The sequence below is a fragment of the Epinephelus moara genome, chromosome 20 (assembly GCF_006386435.1).
Source record: "Epinephelus moara isolate mb chromosome 20, YSFRI_EMoa_1.0, whole genome shotgun sequence".
Taxonomy (NCBI): Eukaryota; Metazoa; Chordata; class Actinopteri; order Perciformes; family Serranidae; genus Epinephelus; species Epinephelus moara.
In genome coordinates this window covers 34592181-34615235 of record NC_065525.1, presented here as the reverse complement: position 1 = coordinate 34615235, position 23055 = coordinate 34592181, and the positions used below count along the sequence as shown (strand labels likewise).

Here is a 23055-nt window from a genome sequence, read left to right as displayed (position 1 = left end):
TTCCCACTGGGGTCACAATTCTCTTGTATTTCTCCCGATTTATGACAGATTTTAACACCTTTATTTTCCTTTTCATTATCACAACCTGTTTCTGGCACTGTACAGGGTGTTTTCACCCTACAGCGGCTTCCTTCACACTTCCCCTTCTCACCCTCCTTCTCCGATTCTCTGGCCGGTGGACACCACGTCTCAGTGCTTACCGCGTTACACGTGCATAGGTCCGACGGGATGTTCTAGCTGGGGGGTTTGCAGGGGTGCCTTGGGGGTTGAGGGGACCTGGCTTGCCCTCCTCTGCTGTGGCGAGGCTCCCAGCTGTCTTAAAGAGAACATGAGCCTCCTGTTCCGCCTGCTTAAGCATCCAGGACCCAGGGGTGTGTGGGCCAAAGAGGACAGCAGGCTGTGGATCCCTGGCACGGGCCAAGCCTACAGCCTGGCCTCCCTCCCTCCTCCTGGTACTCTACTGAAGTGTCGGGTCATGAACCAAAAACTAATTCAAATTTAACGCACCTAGCATAAAAATGCTGATGCAGTGCACTTATTATTTTATTAAGTCACCAGAATGCAGTTTCTGGGGGGAGGACCAATTGAGACCATAAATTCAGTAGGAAAATGTTTACTGAGGTATTAAATCAAGTGAGAAGTAGGGTCATTTTCTTAAAGATGGATACAGTCCGACTTCCTTTTGCAGCCAGTGGAGTCGCCCCCTGCTGGCCATTAGAATGAAAGCCTGTAGGTTTAATTCAGACGCCCTTGGTTCTATCTGAAATACCCCTGCAGCCTATCAGTGGCTTGCAGTGATGCAAAACCAACATTTCCTGTAGGATGATGTGACTTTCTTCCTCTGAAGGTGACACGCCACCTACCGAGCTCATGCAGGCAGGCTACCCCCATTCTGTCACGGAAGTGTCTGACACATGAAAAGTTATTATCCCTAGGAGTGAACAGTCTCTGGAGGTATCTTATGCGCAGCACTCCTGGTGGAACCACAGGGTGGGCTGCTGACTTCTGAGCAAATTCCAGCTGAACTGTTTAGATGCACTTTAGAGGTTGTCGCTGGGGTCCCCGCTGTCTGCACATGCAAGCAGCAGGCTTCAATCCCCTCCCAAACTGATGGGCCAGGGATTATCCCAAATTTAGCCACCTGCTTACTTCCAAACATCAGCACCTCTGCTCTCTCCACCCTGGCAGCTGAGGCGGCTCAGTAAGCATTTAAATCACTTGTATTCAGTGTGACACAGGCTAAATACACAGTTGATCAAAGTTATTTCAGTGCTGATGAAACAACTGTTGTATGTAACTGAGGCGCCAAAAATTGTTTAATTTTTTAACCAGATTTAGACGAGTTAGCTTGGATGTCTAGACATATTTTGACCTGTGAATCAGTGCCCATCCTGCATTAAAAGGTTTGTGCACATTAGTCACATTAGAAGATCCTTATCCTGTTTTTGGTGTAAAGCAAAACAGCAGATTTAAAATCACATCCAACCAGAGGCCACAAAGTGTAGAATGAAGTCTTCTTCAACAAGCATGTCAGTTATTTTTAATGATATAATACTACTTGTCATGCTAAATGTTTTCTGAATATTTTAATTGGTTTGCATATTGTTCATGTCATATGTTTCTGTAGCTCCTTAGCTTAGCTCAGCACATGCACATAAAATCCAGAATAAAGACTTTCAGGCTGGACACCAGAGCCTACTTTCAGTTACCTCTGCAGTCGCTTTACAGGACTGTTTGAATAAAATCTGCAGAAGCAGAAATTGTGCAATGGACCTCAACCTCTATTCAAATCCTACTTGTCATCACCCATTGTAAAAGTTATCATTTCAGAGGAACAAAGACGCAGGGAAAAAAGCACGAAGTGTGTTATGGTGGATTTTTTGGCTTTGAACCGTTGATGCTGTCTCATGGTGATAGATCTGTGATGGGGTGTCAGATTGAATGGGATGTTGTTAGAAGGGGACTGCAAGGCAACCAAATTACACACGTCACAACACATCTGTTATATTGAAATGCATCTGGATAGATTACTCTAAAAAAAAAGGAAAAAAGGAAAAAAAAAATCATGCAGCAGAGTGAAAGAAACAACAGTTTTGTTTGTTTTTACAACAATTCCCTGACATACAGAATAAACTCTCAGATAATTTTACTCACTTTGAAAGTCTGAAAAAAAAGAAATGAAGCATATGTAGCCACATTAGAAGTGACGCTGTAGGGATGTTGGTACCTCAACAGCTATCCCCTGACTTTTCCATTAGCACATGAGATCAACATTTTTTAAGTAGATAACTCAACAAATATTTGCTGGGTTGCCAATAAATTTGGTACACACATCTCATGCATGTCCCTGTCAGACGAATGCTAACATGGCAGCATGGTGGTGCAGTGGTTAGCATTGTTGCGTCACAGCAAGAGGGTTTCCTGCTTGAACCCTGGGGTGGGGGAGCTGTTTACATGTCCTCCCCGTGTCAGTGTGGGTTTTCTCCAGGTACTCCAGCTTCCTCCCACAGTCCAAAGACATGCAGGTTAATTGGTGACTCTAAATTGTCCGTAGGTGTGAATGTGAGTGTGAATGGTTGTCTGTCTCTATGTGTCAGCCCTGTGATAGTCTGGTGACCTGTCCAGGGTGTACCCTACCGCTCGCCCAATGTCAGCTGGGATAGGCTCCAGCCCCCCACGACTCCCAACAGGATAAGCAGTTTCAGAAAATGATTGCTAGCACAGCATGCTAACACAGTAAACTAAGGTGTAAACAGTGTACCTGCTAAAACATGCTAAAAATCATCATGTTAGCATTGTCATTGTGCGCATGTTAGCATGCTGACATTAGCATTTAGCTTGAAGCAGTGCTGTGCAAATGTAGCCTCCAGCTTCTCAGAGCTGCTAGCGTAGCTGTGAGCTCTTCATCTTGTTCTGATTAAATCTGAGTGACGAGGCACGTGCTGCCTTGGTATTATATTGTTTTTAACTTAATTATTTCTAGATCTATGTTTGGATTACATTTCCTTCACGTGAACTTAAAGTTTTTTGGAAGGTGCTGCAGAGAATTAAAAAGAAAGCTACTCAAGATAATCCACAGACCTTGTTGTGAGCAGTTTCACGTAGTAAACTATTTTCTTTCTACCCCACACCCTTATCACCGCACAGCTAACTAACGTTACAGCTCAGCCGAGGAGGACAACATTAATGTTTTTATACTGTCAGGAGCACGAGCCTCTCGTCCATGCCTCCTTCTGCACAGTGATACAGTTGGCAGGTGTTGTTTGGTAGAGAGAAAATAGTTCCTACATGAAACTGCTCACAACAAGGTCTGTGGATTATCTTGAGTAACCGGGTCATGATTTCTGGAAAGAGACATTGCTGTTGAGTTTTTCAAATGTTTTTCTTTCTTCCTTTATTTTTGCCCTTTGAGCACCACGAGCCGAGTGCCATTTAACCTTGTTATATCTTTATGTTGTTGTTGTTGTTGTTGAGAAATTCATCTCTGTTTCCTGCCCAGGGACTACAGATGAAAATTAGCTTAAAGCTAACTCTGGTGCAGCTAAATAGCCGTGCACTGTCCCCATTAAATAAATAAGATAAATAAATCAAATCTATTTCCATTGTGTCTGAGAGAAGGCAGACATCTCTATCGCCCATACCTCCAACTGGCAACTCACATCAAAATGATCTAGACTGATTTATAGCACTACAGTTAAGAGGAAAAGTATGTGCTTTTGATTCTGTCCCGTCAACATCGGGTTTTTCAAAAGCAGCTCAGCTCTTGCTGTGGCATTAATCTGTAAAGAAATGCTCCATAGGAGAGGTAGAGATATGTCTTTTTAATACCCTCAGTAGACCAGAATGCATCACAACTATTAGACAGGTTGAATTGTAAGTTTTGATTGCAGTTTCACAGCTGGGAAAACCTCTTGGCTCTTGTTCTGTCTGTGTTATTTCTCTCTCTGTTCACTGTTTACTTACACATACAGCCCACAGGTGAATGCCACCAGTTCATGCCCACTCTCTGAGGTCACTGAAAGTCATTTAATTTAGCTGAGGGAATTAGTAACAGGCGTGGAGGTAGATAAAGCCGGCTGAGAGGAACTGGACCACAAAAAAAAGTAAATTCTCCCACCCCACCTCCAGGCCTGCAGCTCCTGACATATGTGTTATACATGGATGATGTGAGCTTATAGGTGCCATATAGAGTAAATTAACTTCTAAATATAACCGACTGTCAGTGATTGGCACCTGAAGCTTTAATATCCACAACTGAGGCTTCTTCCTGCCGGAGGTCTTCTCGCTCCTCATCCCGAGTGTGAGGACAGAGGCAGCGAGAGAGGTATCAGAGGCCGAATGGCTTTGGAGATCGATACGTGCCTCTTACTGCAGGGCACCCTCAGCTCACTCTCCCAGCTGATTCCAGCTATATAAGAATGTCTTTCTGGGGATCTGGCCCATTTCTTTCAATTAATGCTCCTTTCAGCCAGCCGACCATTAGAAGTCCATTAAAGCCCCTCCACCCTGGGAGAGTCATTCAGCCCGCACCGCTGTGCTCCATCTTCTGATAACAGGAGCGTCTAGACTGCCACGGAGAAATAATTAACCTTTTAAATTGTTTCTGTGGAGGTGGCTGTTTGTAGGACGGCTTTTGTACTTATTTTCTTTTATTTTCCTCATTTGTTTATCGTCTTTCCTCCTTTGGGTCGGTGCCTTTCTGTTTGTTTCCTTATACTTTATTAATGTACAGCATCATATTGTCTTTATTACACTCTAATCATTTCTAAATGAACTCCTGACCCCGTGAATTAGCTTGAGTTACCTTCCTCCAAACAGACTGGCTAATCTGTGGTGTCTTTTCATCCCCCTTCTCTCCCACTGTCTTTGATATTTCACAGGTTCTTGCTGGAGAGGAAGCCGATATCACCTCCAGCATGCTGAACACAGAGGACGCCGATACCCCCGCAGAGGAACTGGTTTACCATGTTGATGTGCCGTCCAATGGGATGGTGGCGTTGAAAGAGGCGCCCGAGGAGGGCATCTCTAATTTCACACAGGCTCACATAAACAAAGGGGAGGTCATCTTCATTCATGAGGGTGAGACCACTGAAATGATTTTCCTTACATTAGTGTATCAATCTATGACCTCTGTCGCCCTCTGTCTTAGACTGCTGGTGTTACAACAGCAGTGTTAAGACTCATCAAGTCCTACACAGGTGTCTAAGCACTCATTTTTGCTCAACGTTGGATACGGAGCCTTCTGTCTGTACTCTACGTTCAATTCATCCATATTTGTGCGTTTACTGAAAGCTTACAGAGTTACAAAGTGCATAAATGTGCATAAAAACTGAGGAAATAAAAGACAGTCTAAGTGAACCTAAAACTGGTGTAAAATCAGAAAAGGCCCTCTAATACAAGTATGTTTTAAGAAGGGACTTAAAAGAGATCACTGACTCGGCCGACCTGATTTCCTTGGGCAGACTGTTCCAGAGCCTCAGGGCCCTGACAGCAAACACTCTGTCCCCTTTAGTTTTCAGCCAGACTTCTGGAACAGACAAAAGACCTCTGCCTGACGACCTTAAAGAGCCTTGAAAGTCATCAGTAAAATCTTAAAATCTATTCTACATCATACTGGGAGTCAGTGTGAAGAGGCTGTGAGTGGTTAAAAGCCTGGCAGCTGAGTTCTGTACAGTCTGTGTGGCGTAGCTCGAGGAAGATAGGATTTTAGAAGAAAATTAGTCAGTCGCTGGTATTGATCGTCAAAGTCCCAGAGACACTTTGTGTGATGAGACAGAAAAAATAGTATTTGAGAGTATTTATTTGCCCATTAGTTGTGCTAAATAAAAGTGTGATTTTCATCCACACTGAAAGAAAGTATTTTGGGTTATTTTTAAGTTTTACATATTTTAATTACATATAAAATTTCCAAGTGAGTTAAGTAGAATAGAATAGAAATAGAAAGAACTTTATTCACCCCCAAAGGGAAATTCAACTGTCCATCAGCTTATAAAAAACAACCACATTTCCCCTCATCAACAACAACACAGTGATATTGAAATAGACATTAAATAAAATACGTTAAAATAGGTGCATACAAAGAAATTAGAAATCAAATTGAAATCAGATTGAAATAGAAATTAAAATTAAATAAGTATAAATTAAATATTCTTATATAAACCACAACAGTGCAATATAGGCAAGGCAGCTTTATTTATATTGCATTCTTCTTTTACAAAGCAATAAAATACAAAACTATAATAAAGGATACAGGTTTATAATAAAAGACTAAAGAGAAAAAAAAAGATATAAATGGTAAAATTAGTTACTGAACAATTTACAATTAAAAAAAATCACCATTAAAAACAGCAGAGTGCAGACAAGAGGTGCAAAGATAAAAAGATTATTTAAAGTGTTTTAAAATTGAGTTTAAAAAGTAACTTATTTTATTCATTACAGGGTGGAATAGGGAGTGTAAAAAAGGAACGTTTGTATGTAATTATTAAAATAAATCTGAGATGGATAGACAATGAAAATTGATGTAACAATAGCTCGTACAATTTACATAATTAGCCTAATTTAATGTTCATTAACATATTTGAAATACATGGAATTTATTAACAGTTATTACAAATTCTGTGAGATATAGTTACATTGATTCTCACTGTCTATTAATCTCATATTTATTTGATTTAATAACATAAATAGTACTATGTTAGAATTATAGACCAAATACATTATTTGAGTGCAGACTAGGAAGGAATCACAAGTGCTAAATTACGTCCTTCATGTATAAGTAGTAATATAAGTTGCAGATATAAATAAGTGTTATTATAATATGAGTTGAAATATAATAGCAAAGACCAGTTTGACCAGCGAGTCACATCTGAACTCTTCTCTTCCTCCAGGTGAGGAGTCCGGCGGTTTCAGTTTCACAGTGACAGACGGCGAGCACACATCTCCCCTCTACCAATTTGTTGTCACAGCGAGGCCTCTCACCATCACCATGGTAACGCAGGAGGAGCTCATGGTATTTCCAGGTAAGATGCCAAAATCCTTCAGACTTTAAAGCGTGAAGTCGGCAGTGATGGAAGGATTACCATGGCGACGGGTGTGTGGTCACTCGCTCGACCCGGTCACTGCAGCAATATGACGACGGGTCTTTTTATTAACCTTTGTACTGTTGTGTTCTGTATCTGTGTCAGACACACAGAATAAGGTTAAAACAGAAACTGAGAGTGAGGTACAGTTTGTCCAATGTGTTTACTGGATTTTTTCCAAAACATAGCTGCTGTTTTTTATTATTATTTATTTTTATTTAACCTTATTTTAACCAGAATCTCATTTCAATAGAGACCTGGCCAACACAAGCAGCAGCACACATAAAGTAGTTACAGACAGAAAACACAAAAAGAGTCTATGAAGGGAGTAAAAATCAAACTTAAGGAGCTCACAACTCAAAATATAAATTCGAAAGAGTTAGTTTTGTTACCAGATACATTTTAAACATTGACATCATAAGGAATCTGTCTCTAATTCTTTATTTATGTATTTAAAATCATTTAACCAGATGAAGGCTCATATTCTACATATTCCATAGCGAGGGTGCAAAGTGCACAAAAGCCCTCCTCCCAGTTTCCATGCAGGCATTTGGAACAAAAGGCATAAGGAAGTCCAGAGGACACAGAGTATTCTCCGACACTTTTCTGTGTGATAAATAAATAAAATAAAATGTATTTCTGGCGTGCAGATAACTTCTCACTCCTTGAGTTACAGACTTTTGGAAATATAGTCAGTAAATGTAGCCTGTTTAGGACATACAGGAAGATCATATTCAACACAAGATACACAAAACTGTCCCCCAAATACCTGAGCAGTGATATAGTGTCCCTCTATCTTTCTTACATTTAACGCAGAGCTGTTCTGGGATGTTTGTTTTGAGCTTATTATAAACGTACATGGAGTAATGGGCCTACATTATCATCAGCCACTTATATTGTCAGTGTTCAAATAATACATATTGTTAAAAAGAATACTTCTTTGGTCCGTATTTTCATGTTTCACTGTTATATCAGAAAAGTCTGTAGACAGATGTAGTGTTACTTTTGTGACAGACTAAATGTGTACTTACTTGTAAGATTGAAGATGAGGTGTATATATTTATATAATCAGGGTGTCTGCAGGTCCTTAGAAAGCCTTACAATGTCTTAAATTCAGTGTTACAACAATAAGGCCTTAAAAGTCATTAAGGTCTGAACGACTACAAACATTTGATCTAATTTCATTTATGAATTTTTTCATTTTCTTTTTGTCAAAATAAATGATGTCTTTCTATGTAAAAGTCCACTTTTTTTTTTAAGATTATGTTTTTGGGCTTTTGTACTGAAGCGTATGGCATTCACTTGACAAATAAAAAAAGCCCTGTTTTTCTGAGTAATTTTTTCTGTTTTTCGTGGTAATGTTTTTTTGGATCAGTAAGGGTAAGGCACGTAATTAGTTACACACAGGATATGATAATCTAGCTATGTTTTCGACTGCATCCTTCTTGTGTAGGCCTATCGCTCAATGTAACAGGTTAGGTTAGTAACAGGTTGTAACAATGTTAGCTGACAAACGTGTATGGGCATGATACAACCTGTCTCCTCGTTCAGGAAAAAAAAATTACCACAAAAAAACAGGAAAAAAATACCCCGAAAAACTGAAAAAAATTACTCAGAAAAACAGAAAAAATTACACCAAAAAACAGAAAAATAAATAAATTACTCAGAAAAACAGAAAAAATTACTCAGAAAAACAGGGCTTTTTTTAAATTGTCAAGTGAATGCAATACACTTCCATACTTTTGCCTTTAATGGACAGGACAGTGTGAAATGGGGAGACAGAGAGAGTGGGGAGATGACATGCAGCAAAGGGATGCAAGCCAGAGTTGAACTCGCGACCCCCGCAGCGAGGCATCACCTCTTTACATGGGGCACCGGCACTATCCACTAAGCTACTGACGCCCCAAAAGTCCACATTTTTAATGTAACACATCTTTAAAAAAAACTATAACACTGTCTTTTTACTACAGACTTGCATCTGTTTGCAAAATGAAGATTGACTTAACTCACTGTAATAACCATATTCTTACATAACACCAAGACCACATATATTAAATAAGTAGAACATGATTTGTCCAAAAGTCTGTCCTAAATTTGGGTTAAAATGTGTCTTGAACAGGTCTTAAAAGCATTCATTTTTTAACTAATACCTGTAGACACCCTGATAAATGTTGCTGAACAGCGGCGTCTGAGGCCAGACGTTGTAATTACAAGGCAATGGTTCAATGACGTTGCTCTTTTCTCAAGGTTCTCTTGAGTCAGTTGTTTTTTAAGACATTTATTATGTTGATCTGAAACTGAAACTATCTGATAAAATATTGTGAAACAGGAGCACAAGTATAGAAAAATCATAAAGCCAACAAATGCACTGATTTGTCTCAGCTACACAAAGGGTTGCAATGGTATGAGATTTTCACAGTATGATTTTCTTTAACAGACGCATGTGTAAAAAGTCTGACAGGCAGTCGAGGATGGAAGGAGATGTGCGCTTAGGTGCGATTCTACATCCGTTAAATGGTTTTACGGTGTACCACTGCTACCTTAGTTACACCGTATCTATGCTAACATTAGCCACTACGAGCTACTGGTCACACCAGACCGAGGACGCTTGTGGCTACAAAACCCCTGTAGTGAAAAGAATTTAACAAGGGTGCATTTTATCACATGAATTCAGCTTTTCAAGTTACATGAACTCACGTTACTCTTACTTTGACAGTCCAGCCTTGATTTAGTTTTGTTTGAAATATGTTTAAATACTTTGAAAAATACAGTATCACTTTATTTTTGGTGGTTTTAACACATCACAACTTCTCCATATCATGAGCACAGGTGTGAGCACGGTCAAAAACCTCAGCTCATAATGAACTTTACTTTCATGCATGATGCAGGAAATGAGTTGTCACATTTTTTTAAAGCTTGGATAAACTTTTGGAACAAAACTCTCTCCATCAGGAAACTCTTGTGCACAGTTACGTGCATGAGTTACTGTAACCACAACCTGTAGTTGTAGGCAATTCTAGACTCTGTTTAGTTTTACAAGCTCAACTACACTTCACACAAGAGGCCGTTTTCCACAGAGTCATCACAGCACTCAAGTGTGTGTGTGTGTGTGTGTGTGTGTGTGTGTGTGTGTGTGTGTGTGTGTGTGCGTGTGTTTTCTCACAGGAACAAGGCAGTCTATCACGAGTGCCAATCTGGGGGCTGTAACCAATGAGGATGGAAATGAGATAAGCTACTCTCTTGTCCGCCCACCTCGTTTGGGAAGACTCATCCTGGCCAATGACAGGAACCAATATGAGGAAATTACCAGCTTCTCACAAACACAGGTAATTACCTTCTGTGTGTGTGTGTGTGTGTGTGTGTGTGTGTGTGTGTGTGTGTGTGTGTGTGTGTGTGTGATGCTAAATGTGTGTGTTGCTGGAAAGTGTTTCTTTTGGGAGACATTTAATTTATTTCCCTTGTTCCCTTCTTAAAATTAATAGGCAAGGCAAGTTTATTTGTAGAGCACAATTCGTACACAAAGTAATTCAAAGTGCTTTACAGAACAAGAAAATGCATTAAAATCACAATACAAAATAAAAACATAAATAATCATTATAAAATGAACTTTAAAAGAGAAGAGTGCAGATAAGATCCTTTCAGTCATATGCACAGTGAAATAGAGCTGTTTTGAGCCTAGATTTGAACATTGTCAGAGTAGAGGCCTGTCTCACATCTTCAGAAAGACTGTTCCAGATTTTAGCTGCATAAAACTGGAATCCTGATTCCCCATGTTTAGTCCTGACTCTGGGCACCAGCAGGAGGCCGGTCCCTGAGGTCCTCAGAGTCCGAGATGGTTCATATGGCACTAACATGTCAGAGATGTACTTTGGTGCTAGGCCGTGGAGAGACTTGTACACAAGCAGAGCTGCTTTAAAGTCTATTCTCTGAGCCACAGGAAGCCAGTGTAGAGACCTGAGCACAGGACTAATGTGCTCGTACTTCCTGGTTCTGGTCAGGACCCGAGCAGCAGCATTCTGGATGTACTGCAGCTGTCTTACGGCCCGTTTGGAGAGGCCAGTGAGCAGGCCGTTACAGTAGTCTAACCTACTAGAGACAAATGCATGGATAAGTCTCTCCAAGTCAGGTTTAGACACTATACCTTTGATTTTGGCAATGTTTTTTAGATGGTAAAAAAAATACCCTGCATTAACATTAAATGACAGTAATGATTTATTTGTAACAGTAAAAAGTAAATATCTTAAACAGTAAAATACATCAAAGGAAGAAAAATAATGAAAACGCTTGTGGATTAAAAAAAACTGTCAGGAAAACCAAAATCAAAAGCATCTTTTGATGGCATTTTCTTTATCAGTCGCATTAAGGGGGCACTGTGAGTTCAACGTTTATTCTTTGTCGTCTTTTCAAATAAATCCGCTCTACTTTCAGGTCACACGTTCCTATTAATAGCAGGTTTGTGTTACAACAGCAGTCGAGGCTGTTAAAGACACTGCTGCTGTCGGCTGCACAGACCATCAGACAGACATACTGTATGAGGAGACATAATGCTACTTTAATGCATAAAAACACAACTAATCCTCCTCTCAACACAAACTGGTGCTGCAGCTCTGCAAGAGGTGGAAATTTGAATAATTTAAAGGCTTGCGGTTGCAGCTTTGTGCTCGTCTGATAGCTTTTAATCATGTTTTTCAGCATTGACTTTTATTTCTATAGGAAAAGTCAATGCAATGACCATGACTGTGAAGCTCACTCAATCTAGACTAATACAGCAGTGCTGACATGGGTGCGGGGACTTGTTATAACTTTAAGGTGGATTGAGGAGGACATGTTTGTGACACAGGCAAATATATATATATGTATATATATATATATATGTATATATATGATTTATTTATATCAACCAGTATGGACTTAAGACGTCAAATAAATCATCGCAGTGGCGAAAGCGCATAGACATTGATTTTGGGTTAGAACATGAGCATTTGTCCACCCCTCTCCCTGAATAAAAACCAAAAAGTGCCAGAGGACTTTTACTGTGTCAAACTAAAAGACATTTTGCCAAAAACTGACAAACCGGTGCACAGTCTGATGTTCAAAATGTTCTGGTGGGGACCCCAGCTGTGAAGTGAAAGCTGCAACGTCTCAAGGCTGCTGTAAAAAAGTTTGTCTTGGGTGCATCGGTACAATAGACGAGCAACAAAGGATGGCAGAGGAGAAACCTGCACACCAATGCAAACTGGGCTGGACGAAGTGAAAGCTACGTCTTTGCTCTATTTTTCTGACAATATCTTTATTTCAGAATTCTGAGAAAAGATTTCATGGAAAAAAATCTGATTTTGAAGATGATGTAATTAAAAGTCTGGTGTGCAGGATTTAGAGAAAAATATTGGCAGAAGTAGTATAGAATATTCAGATGTTTTCATTAGTTTGCAATCACTTGAAAATTAGAATCCTTGTGTTTTTGTTACCGTAGAATAAACCATTTATATCTACAGAACACTGATTTACACTGGCCACATGTAGCAGACACAGAGGGGAATGTTCTGTTCAAGACAAAAACTAAAAATCTATTTCTTATCTACAATGCAATACAATGCAACAAACACCTTGTGTTTTTTCTAGTCATCCCATGAGGCCTTAAAGCTCATTTAAATCCTGTACCAGACAAAGTATTTTCCCCTTTAAGAAACCATTAAATGTTACTCTCTCTACAGTTTTACCTTCTCCTTCACATAAACTGAAACAGTGTGCTCCTAATTTAAGTTTAAATATCAACAGACCATCTATGTGTGCAATATGAGGCATCAACATGTTCCTGTTCTTCACCAGCAGGGGGCATCATTGATATGACTTTGTGCCATTCTGATATTTTGGGTCCCCATAAACATGAGCATCCATGCTAATAAGCTTTTAACTTTATCAGATTTTGCCTCTGATCATTTAATATGTATGTTAAGACTGGATAAATGCAGTCTCTGTCACAGCTGCTGTGTGTCGTGGACAGGGATGGAGAGGATTTAAATAGACACAGGTAAAGAGTTATACCTAATAAACAAGGAGAGTTAAAGGAATTTATTACAGCTGTTTAATCTTTACTGTACAATTGGCAAAGTAGCCTCAGTGCCAGAAGAAATATTTAGATTACATGCAAAAAAGGAACACAAATTTCAAGTCTTGAATAAAATATAATCAGGTTTTTAAGGGCGCACACCTATGTGTTTTAAACCAAACTCTTCATCAGGGTGTGGCCCCTGATTACAAAGAGCCTCTTTGTTCACTGAGTGTGATTTTTTTATTTCTTACTTACTGTCTGCGAAGCAAAGAGGCACTTCTATTTTCAGTTTACTCAGATTACATAACCAAATATCCTCATAGCATTTGTAGCATTTACTGGATTTGGTTTAGGATTATAGGGCAAACAACTTGATCATGTAGCAGCACGTCACATGCACTGTAGGCCCAGTGTTTGTCTGCCAGGGTGCCAGTGTGCTCTCACTCTCGTCTGATTTCCATTCCTGACATCTGACCGTGCTTGGATGAGCATGAGAACAAATTCTTTCCCAGCAAACTGCTGTGTTTAGAGTGTGACAGAAAATCTAACACGATGTCAAGCTGAAAACATGATTTGATTATTTGAGTTGTTCAGCTGTGTGTGTGTGTGTGTGTGTGTGTGTGTGTGTGTGTGTACATGCATGAATACACTCGTGTGTGTGTGTGTGTGTGTGTGTGTGTGTGTGTGTGAGGAGGAGAGAGGCAGAGACAGAATAGTTGAGTTGAGGTCACGGTGACCTCAGGGAGCGAACGCAGGCCGTCACATTCCAGTTCTTAAACCCGGATCCCAGTTCAACTGAGCCAAACCGCTGCTGCAGCCATTTGAGCTCCCATTTTACTGCCATGCTCACAAACGTCAGAGGGAAAGAGAGCAGTGAAATATATTTTAGCAAACTAAATGTAGGTTCTCCGTGTAGGTATAAATCTACTGTGGCTAAACCACAGTTTCTCTCTGACCATTGACAACTCCAAAGTCAGTCTGTCCCCTCAGGTTAAGAGTCTGCGTGTCATCCTGGACAGTACCTTGTCCTTTAAGGTCCACATCAATAATGTTACTCAGTCTGCATACTTTCATCACGAAATATTAATCGTCTTTGCCCGTCTCTTACACCTCACAGCACTGCTATCCTTGTTCAGTCTTTGGTTATATTGACAGATAAAATCCTACAGATGATAAAGTAGTAGATGCTTCAACAGCGTACTCAAGTACTGTGTCCTACGAGGTATTTTAACATAATTACTGATATTATATTTTTCTCCAGTAGACCCTTGTGTCACGATTTAATAACGTTAACTTGGCTGTTTTTATACTTCAACTGTTTACCCACTCCAGTATTGATTTTGAAAGTGTTTAACAGCTCATCATGTTCTAATTTTGTTTCCCTTGTCACACAGCTGGAGTCAGGACAGGTCTACTATGAGCACCAGATACCTGAGGAGCCTTTCTGGGTGGTGAGGGACTCCGTAGAGCTCACTCTGGCATCCCAACCAGCCCCTGATGTCCGTCACGTCCTGCCCATCACCGTCTCTTACTACGCTGCACACAGCAACATCTCCTCCCAGCTGTGGAAGAACAAAGGTACAATCTAATATTTGACATCAAAATTTAAATAAATCACCAATCCATCACTACTAAAAACTGAATTGTGGTTTTTGTGTAAAGATTCTTACAGATGTTGAGATCAAGAGATGTCTGGTAAAGCCCCATTAGAGGGCTCCGCCTAACATAAGGGCACCAGAGTCACAATGTGGACGTATTGTTTTCACCAGCTGCAGCTTTGTTTTATTTAAACAGACACGTCAGATGTGTATTTATTCAACCTTTAGTCATACAGGGCGGACCTGGTGAGCATACATGCTCTCTTACAGCAACAGCCTGTTAACAGTGAGTCAGTTAAATAAAACAACAGAAACAAATAAATGTCAGTCATTAATAAAACAGAAATCAAACAATAGTGTTTGTAGGTTGCCATAAAGCTGGAGCTAAAGAATTTTAATATTGAGTAATGTAATAAAAACACTCCCTCTGTGGTCTTTACAGGTCATTGAATAATGGTTATCATCCTGCACAGCTTATTTTAAGTGTTTCATACTTAGGAGATACAACATAGTATGGGTAGAGTATCACTTTGATTCTGAATAGTTTTATGTAGAAGTATTTTAATCCCAAAACTCTTTTGTATCTGGGAGGATACATTCATTTGCAAGGCTGTAAGTGGAACTCTAGATTGAGGGGCCTCAGTTTAAGTGGGAAACATTCAGTGGTGGACAGTCAGGGCCTGCTAGCCTCTCTGCATGCGTAACAATTTTTGAAATAACTAAATAATAATACGGACAGACAGTAACAAACAGTAAGGGGAGAGAAATTACCTTGCTAGGAACAGTAAAGTTGCTTAAACCGTGTGTTTCCTCTTTCCTTTTTAGTCTCCAAATGCTTAAAAAGCGGGTGTTTAAACATGTTAACTGTGATTACTTTTTACTCACACAGAACAAAAATCATTCAGCATTCAAACATTGATTGACAACTCTATTTATAATAAGTAAAGTAAGAAACTAACATTTATTTTTATAGCGCTTTTCGCAGACTAAGGTCACAAAGTGCTTCACAAGGTCATTATACAACAAGAAAGAAAACATTAGGACTACGAGAGCCACTTTAGTAAAAGCACACAACTAGCAAACTATTTGCACACAGAAAAAAAAGGACCCAAAAAAAAACACACAACAGCAATACACACAAAAATAAACTTTGTTCACAAAAACAAACACCTGAATTCACCCAGCAGTCACAATGCAGTCACTATTCAATCATATTAAATATCTGCAAATAATTTTGTGGTGAAACATCAAACGTCAAATTTACATTTCTGATTAATCTGCCATTATGCAGGGAAATTCCAGCTTGTTCTTCAACTCAGTTTTCATAGAGTTTTAGAATAACTTCTATATTATGTTCTATAATTCTTTATTGCCTGGATAGCCCAAAGTCATAAAGGGATGTATCACTACTGCTGCTTTAACTGCCAAAAAACAACCCCCCCCTGCTCCATCTGTGTTTACTAATGAGATATCAGCATCAGTGTACTGTGCTGCATAATTAAATGTCAATAGAAGACAGCCAAGACTGGTTAAAAAGTGTCTTTGAAAACTAATTTTGACATTTGTTTTTATTGTCTCGTCTCAGGTTTGGATGTTGTTCAAGGCCAGAGGAAAGTCATTGATGATTCCATTCTTGACGCCTCCAACCTGCTGGCTAGCCTACCTGAAGCTCAGCGAGACGATGCAGATGTGGTTTTTGAGATGAAGCGTTTCCCTGACCACGGTCGTATCACCCTGCGTGGTCAGGACTTGCCCCGTGACGCCCCAACCTTCACGCAGGAAGATGTAACTCAAGGAAAGCTGGAGTTTCTCCATGATGACTCAGGGGCTTCCTTTGACAGCTTCGCTTTCAGAGCCCGACTCAAGTCCGAGGGTCAGGGTTTGCCCTCACCTGCAGAATCCGTGGTCCTGGAGGAAGTATTTAACATCTCAATCAAACGGCGGGGCTCTGACGCCCCCGAGCTCGTCACCACAGACATGCTCTTGGAGGTTCTTCAAGGCTCCATGACCATTTTGACCCAGAAGCATCTTAACACTCAAGACGAGGACAGTCCACCAGACGAGGTGCACTTCAAAGTGACCAAAGCCCCCAGCAATGGTCGCCTGGTTGATTCATTCACAACGGACCCCATCTCTGAGTTCACCCAAGAGATGGTCAATCGTGGGCAGGTGGGCTTCGTCAGCTACGGCAGCCTCACCGATGACTTTATGGAGTTCATTGTGTCAGATGGAGAACACCAAACAGAGCCACACACTCTCCACATTGGCATCCTAGCTCGCACCCTGATTCTTGACAAAGCCCCTGAGATCAAGGTGAAACAAGGAGATGACGAGACCCTGGTGACCGAGGAGATGCTGAAGGCCACAACTGGCGGCCCTGTTGAGGAGGACATCCTTTACAAGATCACAAGTGTTCCCAAGTATGCAGCTGTCATGGTAGACCGGCAGCCTACATCAGCATTCACCCAGAAGCAGATCAAAGAAGGTCGAGTCAGTGTCCGCTTTGTTAAATCCACTTCCCCTCGAGACAGCGTTGCATTTGTGGCCCGTAGCAGGGCTGCTAATGTCTCCTCTGTCCTCAACATCACAGTCCAGCCTCTGGCCAACATCGCTCAGGATCCTCTCTTACCCCAAGGTGCTCTTGTTCAACTGGACAGGAAGCTTCTGGATGCAACTCCCCTGGCAAACAAGACCAGAACCTCCCCCACATTCACCGTCATCCAGCAGCCACAGGGGGCTCGTTTTGTGAGGGCTGGAGGTCCTGGTGCAGGTCAGCCAGTGGACACATTCAGCCAGAAGGAGCTGGATGAGGGACGGGTAGCTATGGAAATCCTAAATGGCAACTCTGGATCCAAAGGTAGTGTCAGTCAGGATGAGGCGCGCTTCCTGCTCAAAGCCCACGGGGTTCCTCCTGCAGAGTGTGTGCTTTCCTTCCAGACGGGCCCCTACAATGCCTCCGGGGTCTACCCTGCTACACTGTTGAGGGTTCCCTCAGATGCCCCATCGAAGGACAGTAATGACCTCCCTGGTGTAGCTGCGGCCCCTCGTCCCACTCCAGCTAGCCCTCGCTGGAGGGGCAACATGGACTGGCCCCACGGAGATGCCCCCACCACAGCATCCTCTGGCTCTAGCGCCCATGGGAAACCACATGTCACCCGGCGCAGCAACTTCTGGTCTATTCTCATCCCGATCCTGGTGATCCTTCTCCTCTTGCTGCTGGCGGCCATCTTGGCCTACTACCTGATCCGTAAAAACAAGACGGGCAAGCACGATGTCCAGACGGCAGCATCCAAGCCCAAAAACGGAGAGGTGGCCAGCGCAGAAACCTTTCGCAAAACTGACCCAGCCAATAACATCCCCATGTCCAACATGGACTCCAAAGACGCAGATCCAGAGTTGTTGCAGAGTTGTCGGACAACGAACCCGGCCTTGAAAAAGAACCAGTACTGGGTCTGAGACACTTTGAGATAAGACACAGAGGGAGGTGGATCCTCAAGTGTTTGGAAGTCTCCTCAAATCATTCCTCTCAGTATTAAAGACCTCTTGCCGCACCAGTTTTAAAGAAAATTATTTTCTAACACCATTGGTTATTTACTTATCTCAACGTAACTGTGGATAAATTCTCAGGCAACGAAACACTGAATACTTATTGGCAAAGAAAGAGGCAGTTTGTTATCTAAGGAGGCTCAGGTCATGTATATTTATTTTAGTTTTATCATTCCTCTATGTCGAAGGGCACAAATGAAGACATAAACATGCCATGTGTTTGCAAAAAGTTATCTTGGGTGTGCTCTGTCATTGTATTCCATATGATATCATAGGCCAATATTATTCGTTGGAGTGGGTAGGTGATTTAAAGTCTTTGTGATGGTTTGATTTTAGTTTTTGGTTCATCAGGAAAGTTGATAAGGATTGTACATAGATGATGAGGTAAATATATGCTGTATTATCGAGAAGATGGAAAAGTGCCGCTTTGTGTTTTCTCTTTTATTTTTTAATGTTTTTAAGGTACCGTTGTGTTTCTCAGGGCTAAATTCAGTTTAAAGGAGTAGTACAAGATTTTGGTAAAATATACTTATTCACTTGTTTTCCTCAGAGTTAAATGAGAAGATTGATGCCACTGTAATCTGTTATACAGCAAACTACAGCAAGGAGATGCGTCATGTGACTTAGCTAAACCCAATGAAAAGGGGGAAACAACTAGGGAGGTCACCCGTAAAGCGCACTTATCAACATTATATCAAAAACAAGAAGTTGTGGTGTCATTGCGAGGGATTATTTCTTGGCTGGACACAGCGAGTTCTTGAACCTGGCTTGCTGAAACAAGCTAGCTGTTTCTGGTGCAGTGCCGCTGATTAGACAGCCCAAATTATGAAGCCCCATTAGTCCCCAAATTATCGCAATGGACAGACAGGTGTCCCAAAAACAAAGGCCTATTGCTTTCAAGTCTCGTGTCTCCAAAAATGTACACTCCCTGCGGGTAGCTTCAGTTTCCCAGCTGCATTTGAGCCACTTATGATGGGTGTTTTTACCAGCCCTTCAAAGTGTTTCTCAGTAGTGTCTGAGCCATCAATCCCAGGTATTTTTAACGACCCTTCGCAACATTTCCCAGTGGTTTTTGAGCCACAGATCCTGGGTGTTTTTGACAACCCTTTGTGGTGTTTCCTAGCTGCTCTTAAGCCATCGGTCCGAGGTGTTTTACCAATCCTTCATGGCATTTCTGAGCAACAGATCCCAGGTGTTTTTACTGACCCTTTGAAGCGTTTTCTCATCTGCATTTGAGCAACTTGCCTCAGATGTTTTTACTTATCCTTCACAGCTTTTTCAGCGACATTTGAGCCACCAATCCCGGGTGTTTTTACCAACCCTTCACGGCGTTTCCCAGTGGTGTTTGAGCCACCGATCCTGGGTGTTTTTTCCTATCCTTTACGGCTCACCCAGCAGCATTCAAGCCACTGATCCGCTGTGTTTCTTTTATGACCCTTTGTGGTGTTTCCCAGTGACATTTGAGCCACCAATCCCTGGTGTTTTTTGCCAACCCTGCGTAGTGTTTCCTACCTGCATATGAGCCACTGATCCCGGGTATTTTTACCAACCCTTCGCAGCATTTTCTCAGTGGCGTTTGAGCAACTTATCCCAGGTGTTTTTACTGACCCTTTGCTTTTGTGCCACCAAACATGGATGTTGTAAGCCGAAATCTGGTCTTTTCTTAACCATTAACAAGTGTATTTTTGTGCCTAAACCTCACCACACCTTCATCACAGCTTCGTTGACAAATCTAAAATGGTTTACAGAAACGCACAATGCAAACATTTCCTCTGGCAATCGGGTTGTCTACTGCAGGAAGTGTGTGTTTTTAGAGAAACCAGACTTTGAAGCAGTGGGTGTTTGTTTTTGGGATAACGGGCCATCTGAGAAATGGGCTTAGTGGGACGTTTTTTGGACTACTGGGGCTTAGGAAATTTGTGCTGTTGAAACAATGGGCTGTTTCCCCTGTCTCCAGTCTTTATGCTAAGCTAAGCCAACAGCCCTCTAGCCGTGGCTTCATATTTAGAGAGTATGCGCGTGGTATCTATCTTGTCATCTAATTCTCTGTAAGAGAGTGAATAACCTTTGTCTCAAAATATCTAACTATTACTTTAATGTCATCACATGATAGCATTTCAGTAGTTTTACTTTTGTGTGGAAAAAGGAGACAGTTTGCGACTGTTTAGAATTAAAAAGTTTGTGCGACAACTTTCGCAGGTTTGATTGAATTTAGCTCGGAGTTATGTCATCATCTTTCACATGTTATTATTTCTGCATGCTTCCAAAGTGCTTGTAAATATTCACTGGACTGGCACAGCACTGACCGCAGAACTACACAGTACACAGTTAGCAGACCACAGGCAGGAGGTTATTTCAGTAGTACTGGTCTTTAACACATCCGTACTGGCTGACATGCAGGGGTGAGGTCATCTCAAACTGGGATGTTTCCAGTTTCTAAGTCTGCAATTAAGAATTCATAAAATACCGGTTGGTGCTGGGGACGGGGATAATGAATCAAATGCTCCACTGGTTAGGGTACATTGATGAAGAAAATGAAGACTGTTTTTATGTCTTCACAGCTAGTTTTTGATTTTAAGCATTCCATATCTAAGCTAAATATACAGACTGTCATATAATGAAATTTTTGTTTTACTCTTCAGTCTTGTTTTGTATGTTGAAACTAAGAAGAGCGTTACTGTAAATCAGACTCCTTTTGTTCCTCTTTAGACATCTTTATTGTCACTCTGACCTGTGATGGTTATCTGTGTGTTGAATGTTGAATGAAGTACTTAACGTGAAGCACAGCGAGGAAATCAGATAACTGTTTTTGATCCACTAAAGAAAAGAAAGACTTAACTATTTCTTCTGAGAACTATTTGCTGTACATTTCTTTTCTCACGCTGTATGACGCCTTATCCTTTGTTAGTCATATTCTGAATATACGATAATTTCTTTGCAGTATTCAGCGTTTATTGAGCTTATATTTTTGTAGTGTTTCGAGAGCAGGAAATAGAGATTTTACAGACAGCACAGAGCTCAGGAAGTGATGTGTTTCAGGAGACTGTGTATTTCCAGTGACGTCTCTTACAGATAGCTGAAATAAAAGTACTAGTTTTTCCTTCAGGATATCACATCCACATCTTCCCAGTGTTATGTGTAAATATTTGGTTTCTGAGTATGATTTTTGGGCTTGATAAGCAACTCGAAGTATATATATATCATGTTTTGCATCGATATGTACATGTAACTACATTTAATTAGGCTCATCTTCAAGGTATGCCTGAATGTGTCTCTGTGTGTATCTGTCTGTGTGTGTGTATGTGTGTGTGTGTGTGTTTGTGCAGGTGCCCATCACTCTTCTGTTTTCTGCTTCCCGAGGTCATCGCAGAGTTTCATCATCACCATTCCTCATTTTTCATTATTTATTATTTCTGTCACCCCCCATACATCAAGTCATACTCTCATCATGTGCTTTGTCAGAGACTAAACTGTAATCTGTAAACTGCAGGTGCTTTCATGATAATACGAAGCAGTGTTTAGATTTTGGAACAAGAAGAATTGTCTATTGCTGCAGAATGCCTCTGAGCTTGTTCTCGGCACTAATGGAAATAAAAACATTCATGCAACAAAACTTGCGTTAAGTGTTTTCAGTCGGTTTATTGTTCTAGTTTTCAAAGCTTGTTTGAGTCTTTAAACATTTTTAATTGCAGGGCTCCCACAGATTTTTACCAGTGAATTTTCAAAACTTTCCATAACTTTACCACAGTATTTTACCCCATTCCCATGACTAGGAAGTTTAAAATAGACTGCCTGGTAACCTCTGTGACAACCAGTGATTTAAAGTAGGGTGCATTTCCTAATGTGGAGCAGTACACACACTTAGTTTCTCTGCAATAAAATTTGGCCGCTGGCGTTTTGGTGCAGAGCCTCCATCCAGCGTGGCGAGTGTCCGCCTCTCTCTTGTGCCATGAATTATATTTGTCCTTTGAAAGACACACATTATGAAACACGCACTTCTTGGGCGTTTGTGGGTTAGCAAACTGCTAGGATTTGCTAACTTCACTTGCACTTTAGATACTCCCGCCAACTAGCTTTATACACCAATGTGTATCATGTGATAATTGTGATGTTTCAACAGTTATGCAGCGCAGCATGAGTTTAAATTTAACAATCCAACATATTTCATGTAATGTCAGACATGTTTTAGGATTTTAATGAACATATTTTCAACAACAGGCAAAGCAATTTGCACTATCAATGGTTCAGACTGCTGGTGGTGGTGTAATGGTGTGGGGGATATTTTCTTGGCACACTTTGGGCCCCTTAGTACCAACTGAGCATGGTTTAAACACCACAGCCTACCTGAGTATTGTTGCTGACCGTGTCCATCCCTTTATGACCACAGTGTACCCATCTTCTGATGGCTACTTCCAGCAGGATAACGCACCATGTCACAAAGCTCAGATCATCTCAAACTGGTTTCTTGAACATGGCAATGAGGTCACTGTACTCCAATGGCCTCCACAGTCACCAGATCTCAATCCAATAGAGCACCTTTGGGATGTGGTGGAATGGGAGATTCACTTCATGGATGTGCAGCTGACAAATCTGCAGCAACTGTGTGATGTCATCATGTCAATGTGGACCAACATCTCTGAGGAATGTTTCCAGCACCTTGTTGAATCTATGACACCAAGAATTAATTTAGTTCTGAAGGCAAAGGGGTTCAACCTGGTACTAGCAAGGTGTACCTAATAAAATATAGGTACATTCGGTATATTCAAAGCTTCCAAAACAT

General features: G+C 41.0%; 1 protein-coding gene across 1 annotated transcript in view; it reads left to right on the top strand.

Moving 5' to 3' along the window:
* cspg4 (chondroitin sulfate proteoglycan 4) overlaps positions 1–21875 on the top strand; it is a 114381-nt gene extending 92506 nt beyond the window's left edge. The window contains exons 7-11 of the mRNA XM_050072659.1: positions 4881–5079; positions 6888–7019; positions 10245–10405; positions 14526–14709; positions 16315–21875. Of these exons, the coding sequence (XP_049928616.1) occupies positions 4881–5079; positions 6888–7019; positions 10245–10405; positions 14526–14709; positions 16315–18185 (2547 nt within the window). The 3' untranslated portion in view covers positions 18186–21875. The remainder of the gene's footprint in view (positions 1–4880; positions 5080–6887; positions 7020–10244; positions 10406–14525; positions 14710–16314) is intronic.
* The last annotated feature ends 1180 nt before the right edge of the window (positions 21876–23055 follow it).